Below are 7,490 nucleotides of genomic sequence, written 5' to 3' on the forward strand. Positions count from 1 at the left end.
CTGTTTGAGGTGCCCGGCTGGGTCGAAATTTCGTGACCGGGTGGCCCGCCCGGGAGTTTGATGAGGGTTTGAGATGCCCGTTGTAGATGCTGTTAGTAGATGGAAGTGTAAAGATTTGACACATTGTGTATGTTTCTTAATTAGCACATGTGTGTTTCTGGAGTTTTGTTAAACAGTGCCATGATAGTTAAATATAATAAAGAAGTGGTGAAGGAGAAGTGATGCTAAACCAGAAGTTTTAGAGGGACAAATCCACATGCCTATCCTCCTCATTTTTGTTGTTTTGCGAGGAAATTTAGACGCTCATTCGAACGAACACTCCACATTTGTAGTATACTAAAAAATAGGGCCAGGAACGTGCGTGCATGCAAGCATATTGCGAATACACAGCTTGTGATAGTAAAACACAAAACCGTTCGAAACTCTCATGCATGATTGCGCACGTTGTGTGCTTCATCAGGCTCTGCACTGCGCCACTGCATGCAGTACAATGCGTCGACGTCGGATCTTTCACACCCCGTACCAATACCATCAAGCCTTCACACGAGGCAGGTCGCACGGCGGCCGATAGGCACAGCCGAAGGGAAGAAAATTTACTCCGGCTCGCAACCGGGCGGTTGCGAGGTTAGTTATGGAGGCGAGTGCGAGAGGCTAACACGGAGGGACTAATACTAGCCGGAGGCCCCACGCTCTCCGCGCGCAGCCGCCGCTCCGCCTCAACCACGGCAGGCACAAAAACCTACTCTGATCGGGACTCGGACCGCTTCCCTCCCCCGACTCGGAAACCAGCTCCTCCTCCTCCGGCCTATATAACCACCGTGGGACGCACTCCAAGCCAGGCACGACACACACACCCGCGGGTTTTGCTCGCGAAACACATCACAAACCCCTCCCTCCCTCCCTCCCTCCCTCGATCCATCGACTTCTCGCCCTGACCGCAACACCATGTCCAACTCCGGCCACATCGCCGTCGAAGTCGACGACGCGGAGCGGGAGCTGCAGCTGCTCGTCTCCGCGGGGCCGCCGGTGCCGTACACGCTCTCCTTCACCGACCTCTCGTACCGCGTCCGGCAGGGCCGCGGCGGCCTCATGGGCTGCCTCCCCTCGCGCGCCAGCAACCGCCTGGCCTCCACCGACGCGCCGCCCGCCAACACCAAGGCGCTGCTGGACGGCGTCTCGGGCGAGGCGCGGGAGGGCGAGCTGTTCGCCGTCATGGGCGCCAGCGGCTCCGGCAAGTCCACGCTCGTCGACGCGCTGGCGGGCCGGATCGCGCGCGACAGCCTCCGCGGCGCCGTCACGCTCAACGGGGAGCCGCTCCACGGCAGCCGCCTCCGCGCCATCTCCGCCTACGTCATGCAGGACGACCTGCTCTACCCCATGCTCACCGTGCGCGAGACGCTGCTCTTCGCCGCCGAGCTGCGGCTCTCGCGCGCGCTCTCCCCGGCCGCCAAGCGCGAGCGGGTGGACCGGCTCATCGACCAGCTCGGGCTCTCGCGCGCCGCCGACACCATCATCGGCGACGAGGGCCACCGCGGGGTGTCCGGAGGGGAGCGCCGCAGGGTGTCCATCGGCACCGACATCATCCACGACCCCATCCTGCTCTTCCTCGACGAGCCCACCTCGGGTCTCGACTCGGCCAGCGCCTTCATGGTGGTGCAGGTGCTCCGCACCATCGCGCGCAGCGGCAGCGTCGTCGTCATGACCATCCACCAGCCCAGCGCGCGCATCCTCGGCATCCTCGGCCGCCTCCTGCTGCTCTCGCGCGGCCGCACCGTGTACGCCGGCACGCCCGCCGGCCTCAAGCCCTTCTTCGCGGAGTTCGGCGCGCCCATCCCGGACAACGAGAACCCGGCCGAGTTCGCGCTGGACACGATCCGCGAGCGCGAGGCCCAGCAGCCCGACGGGACCGGGCCGCTCGCCGAGTTCAACGCGAGGTGGCAGGCGACGCGCAAGCTGATGATGGACGGCGACAGCGCTGCAAAGAGGGTGAGCCCGATGACGCTGGAGTACGCGATCGCGGAGAGCGTGGCCCGGGGGAAGCTGGTGGCCGGGAGCGGGACGGGGACGGTGTCGCTGCAGATGCCGACGTACGCGAACCCGATGCCGGTGGAGGTGTGGGTGCTGATCAAGCGCGCCTTCACCAACACGCGGCGCATGCCGGAGCTGTTCGGGATGCGGCTCGGCACCATCATGGTGACGGGCCTCATCCTGGCGACTATCTTTCTGCGGCTTGACGACACGCCCAAGGGCGTGCAGGAGCGGCTGGGGTTCTTCGCGATGGGCATGTCGACCATGTTCTACGTGTGCGCGGACGCGCTGCCGGTGTTTGTGCAGGAGCGGCACATCTACCTGCGGGAGACGGCGCACAACGCGTACCGGCGCGCCTCCTACGTGCTGGCCAACGCGGTGGTCTCCTTCCCGCCGCTGGTGGCGCTGTCGCTGGCGTTCGCGGTGACCACGTTCTTTGCGGTGGGGCTCGCCGGCGGCGCCTCATCGTTCCTCTACTTCTCGCTCATCATCCTCGCCTCTCTCTGGGCCGGCAGCGGGTTTGTGACGTTCCTGTCGGCGGTGGTGCCGCACGTGATGCTGGGGTACACGGTGGTGGTGGCCATCCTGGCCTACTTCCTGCTCTTCTCGGGCTTCTTCATCAACCGGGACAGGATCCCGGACTACTGGATCTGGTTCCACTACATCTCGCTCGTCAAGTACCCGTACCAGGCGGTGCTGCAGAACGAGTTCGGCGACGCCACGCGGTGCTTCGCGCGCGGGACGCAGATGTTCGACGGCACGCCCATCGGCGGCATGCCGGAGGCCATCAAGATGAAGGTGCTGGGCGCCATCGGCAACGCGCTGGGCACGCGCATGACCTCCCACACCTGCGTCCTCACGGGCGCCGACGTGCTCGCGCAGCAGGCCGTCACCGACCTCGGCAAGTGGATGTGCCTCCTGGTCACCGCCGGCTTCGGCTTCTTCTTCCGCGCGCTCTTCTACGTCGTGCTGCTCGTCGGCAGCAAGAACAAGAGGAAGTGAGAGCTCGATCAGTCGATCGGCATACATTACGTTCTTGTATCTTATTTCATTTTATTTTTTTTCAGTAGTCTAAAAGACGGCCGATGAATCAATGTATTTGTAAAATGTTCAGTACAACTGGCTTGTTTATGATCATAAATTCAGTATTGTTCAGTCCTTCGAGTATTGTTCTTTTGCTTACTGCATCTGGATGGTCAGAGTAAGGCTGAGACCTACGTATGTCCCAAGACTTGCATGCTTTGTGATTATAAAATTGCATGCCTGCAAATCAAAGACACTTGACCTCAACTCTTTCTAAATCATAATCTATTGAGCAGCACCTAATTTTGTACGTACCCAGCTGTTACATTGTCTTAACCACACTCCTGAAATTTCAAGACAACCCCCTCTGCTCTGTTCTGAATGAGGCAAGAACCTTGGAAGCATCTGACGAAATTAGGCAACCGAACTTCCTGAATCGTACTGCCACAGATCATAAACAAGTCTTCCTGTACCCTCTAGATTCGCAAGCCTCATCAAATCCAAAATTTTACTGCACTTTTATTTTTGACAGTGAAAGAGTTTTCCGTCAGACAACGAGACTGTAAGAAAACTCTGCAACCGTAGCTACTATCCTGTACTCCCTCTGTAAAAAAAAGGTCTTAATGTGGTCAAATACCTGTCCTGACAGCAACACAAGGAGACCAGTGTCTCACTTGGCATCTTATTATTACCCGTCAAAGTCAAACACGAGGCAGGCAACCCATACACATCTACGTAGCATATGATTCAGACGGAATTAGCTGCCGGTTTGGTCTGAAATCACAGGGAAAATGTGAGGACAGGTGACAAGATGCCACGGCCAGATGGAGGGATCGTGATCAGAGATATATCCATCTGCCTACCTACCTGCCCATCTACCTTTCTCTCCATCAGAGATATCTCTTCTCCTCACGCTTCTCCACTGGGACGAGCATCCATTGGCTGCCGCCATGCTCGTTGGAGCGTTTGGGCTACCTCTGATATGCCCCCCCTGAACCAAACGATATAGTAGTATTTGTTTAATTTTCTTGGTTCAGGAGGGCCTTACTACTATAAAGAAGAATCTGGCTAGGTACATAGTGAGAAAATTAACTTGGGTTGATAATGACATGTCAGCAGTGTGTGTCCTCACTTTGATGTCCTCTTGTGCACATCGCTCGATCGCTACTGCTCAGGCGGATGCTGTGCGCATTGAGAAGAATTTTGAGCAGTGTGATCTGAGGCCCATCATGGGTGGAGCTGGCGGATTGATTAGGGAGTTATGGTTGCATTGAAGAAGAGCGGGAAAAGCAAACAGCTTGTCCGGATGGCATCTTAATAATCTCAAGATGGGAGGAGAAGAAGGATGCTACGGTTCGATTAAGCATGCACAAGCACTGTTCTGCCATCCTTGTATACACTCCCTTGTTAGAAGTATAATGCGTTTGAGTTAGAGATAGAATTAGGCCCTGTTTGGTTCATAAGTCCTAGAGGACTTTTTTTAGTCCCAACTAAAAATTCCCTAGTTCCTAAAAAGTCCCTCCCTGTTTGTTTTCAGGGACTAAAAAGTTCCTCCCTTCCTAAAGGTTATTAAATGATCATGTTACCCTTAGTATACAGAAAAATAACAACCAAACAACACCATCGGGCGGCGGGGCAATGGGTGCAGGGAGGAGCATTGCTGGAAAAGTCTCAAAAAGTCCCAAAAAAGACTCTCCTTTAGAGTCTTCGTCATTTAGTCCCAAAAAGCAACTTTTAGTCCCTAGTAATCCCTCCTGTTTGGTTAAAAAGTCTCTAAGAGAAACTTTTTCTAGGCCCTACGCCAAAAAGTCCCTGGAAACAAACACCCCCTTAGTAATGTCTTGTCTTGTATTCCAAGTCTCTACCCCGACCATGTACTCTATATAACCCTCATGAGGGTCAGATCAATACAACATACAACAACTTAATATTTAGCCGTACTATACAATTCTCACATCCCTCTGTCCCAAACATATATGTCTCAACCTTAGTTCAAATTTGTATTAAAATTAAATAATTAATACAAAGTTGAGACACTTATTTTGGGACGGAGGAAGTATTATTTCTCTCTTCATCTTGAGAATATAAGAAAAGACTAACCCGTGTGTAGGAACGACTCCACATGTACGCAGCTGCTTGTTTCTTCCAAGCTGGCGCAGCATATATGGCAGATGAAGAATGTTGTTGTGTACAGATGATCTGGAGCTGTCAGAGTGCGTAGTTCGCCGGTAGACACGCTCGCATGTAGGAGTAGATGCAGAGATCATTAAGAATGCAAACAACAGCTGGGGTCCTAGGCTCGAAACACATAACCAAGCTGATGTAGGAGTAAGCCGGTGCAGTGTCTGCGAGCCTCCAAACCAACCTTCATGTTAATGAGCAATGATGATAAAGCTAGCTAGGTAGCTGCCTAACTGCACTGAATCAACATCAATCTTGTTGCGTTCACTCACTCACTAGCGCCATGTTCAGATTGGATGGGCAGTTAATTGACCCTTTTGCGAGAGTTGAACCCAAGTACTATGCGTACCCGTGAAGCATGTATACTCGGCAGAGCATCCAGGTCCTACAATTTAATGGCGTCGTAGCAGGCTACACTACCCTGTCGTGCATGCCAAATGAATGCCCCAGCACCAGCAGTGGCTGCCTGCACACGCACGCCTTTCGGTTTAAGTCTCTTCTTCTTCGCATGTGCCGGCCGCCAACTAGTAGTACTAATCTCCGTACTGGCACACACTACACACTAGGTATAGTCTTCATTGATTCGTCTGTCTCGCGTTCATTCGTGCCGGTGCGTGCGTGGCTGACTGCTTCGGCCTCTCTCGATCGCTTTCTGGACAGGTGGATGGATGGCTTCAGGTTACTGTTCCTACACAAGGTGGTCATTCATTATGCCTGGGTGATGGGCCGGCACCGGTGCGTGCGCGGGTGCGGGTGCGGGTGCGGAGCATCAAATCTGGCGGCTGGATCGAGCTTCATGTGGAGAGAAGGGCTAGCTGCATCCTGCATGCGGTATGGTTTGTGACTGCGACGGCCGTCGTCCTTGGCTCTGGAAAAAAGAGGAGGAGAGGCGAAGGCCAAGACCGAGTCCACGAGTGCGTTCTGCGGGCTTGCAGCGGCCGGTTGCTGTCCGGGCGGCTGACTCCGACCGCCCGCCCGCCGCGCCGCGGATCCAGGAGAAATTAACCAAACATGCACATGACCTGATTTACCGGCCGCCCTAATTAAACTGTTCGGACGTACTGGTCTGTCATATAATGTAAGACGTTTTTCATCACTACATAGTGTCAAAAAATGTCATACATTATGAGACGAAGGGGTACCTTATCTTCTTTCTGTTTTTTTTTGAGGGAGTGAGGTTCTGTGTGTTTCTTGTGTGCTCCTCAAGTCACATTTTCATGTTTTTGTGTACTCCTCAAGTCACATTTTTATGGCTTCATCAAAGCCCGCCTTGGGACCGGTCGGCAGCAGCACGCATCACATCATTCACATGGGCACCATTGCATTGCTGGTGATCAATGCGCGCAAGGGAGTACTGCTGCTACTAGCATCGACCATAGTTGGCGGGTAGAGAGGTCCTCGAGCGATTCAGTTCAGCTGTTCACCTGCTCGCTGCTGCTGCTAATGGCGTGGCTGTGACGCGGGGCCTCGTACGCTAGACCGAGTCCTCGCGCGGGCGACGTGATCAGTTCGCGACTCCGACATGGGCTTCAACTGTTTAGCTTCACAGATGTCCGGGAGAGAGTGTCTACGGCCACCACGCCGTCAATTTCTAATCAAGGACTTTGTTAACTGTCACAAAATGACGACGTTTGCTTTCTCCGACGATGCCGTCAGTAGCTTCATAGCTGTCTGAAAGAGTAGAGCATCTAGTGCTGTACTCCTCCTACTAGATCGCACCGTCAATTTTGTAATTAAGGACTTCGCTGTTGCTACCGACCTGCAAATCGGCATTCACAGGACGGCCTTACTTTGTCTCTCTCTTAATGACGATGGAGGTCTAATGGTAGCGCCGTGGCAGAAGACCTCTGGGCGCAGCAGCAGCTTGTGTCGTTTCACGGATCTGTATCTTGGCATATATCTATCCCGTATCTGCCTTGTGACCAATCCCCTCTAAATTCTGACAAATACTCCTACCTTCCTGTATGGAGATGAGCCCTGTTTTTAAAAGGTGTTGGGTTGATGCTAGTCATTGTCTCGACCTTCTACCATATTATCAGCGACCTGGGCCTCGCTGGGCCTCATGCACTACCCAGCCCACGAAGGAGCCGTACTACATATACAGGGGAGACCTCCACAAGCAATTTGGCTTGGACCGGAACGGACCGGCGGCTTCAGCCGAGACTCTCTCTCTCTCTCGTCAGGATAGCTCCTGTTCATCGTCTCCTTCCTCTGATCCCCTTCTTCCTGATAATCCTCTTTAATTCATGATTGTAATT

The 7,490-nt window shown here is 54.0% G+C and overlaps 1 protein-coding gene across 1 annotated transcript; it reads left to right on the plus strand.

The window, feature by feature from the left end:
• The first annotated feature begins 850 nt into the window (after positions 1-850).
• On the plus strand, positions 851-3,187 carry LOC123106463 (ABC transporter G family member 1). Its single transcript, XM_044528621.1, has one exon. It carries the CDS (start codon positions 946-948, stop codon positions 3,028-3,030), a length of 2,085 nt encoding a protein of 694 aa, XP_044384556.1. The 5' UTR covers positions 851-945; the 3' UTR covers positions 3,031-3,187.
• The last annotated feature ends 4,303 nt before the right edge of the window (positions 3,188-7,490 follow it).

The sequence above is a fragment of the Triticum aestivum genome, chromosome 1B (assembly GCF_018294505.1).
Source record: "Triticum aestivum cultivar Chinese Spring chromosome 1B, IWGSC CS RefSeq v2.1, whole genome shotgun sequence".
NCBI classification, from domain to species: domain Eukaryota; kingdom Viridiplantae; phylum Streptophyta; class Magnoliopsida; order Poales; family Poaceae; genus Triticum; species Triticum aestivum.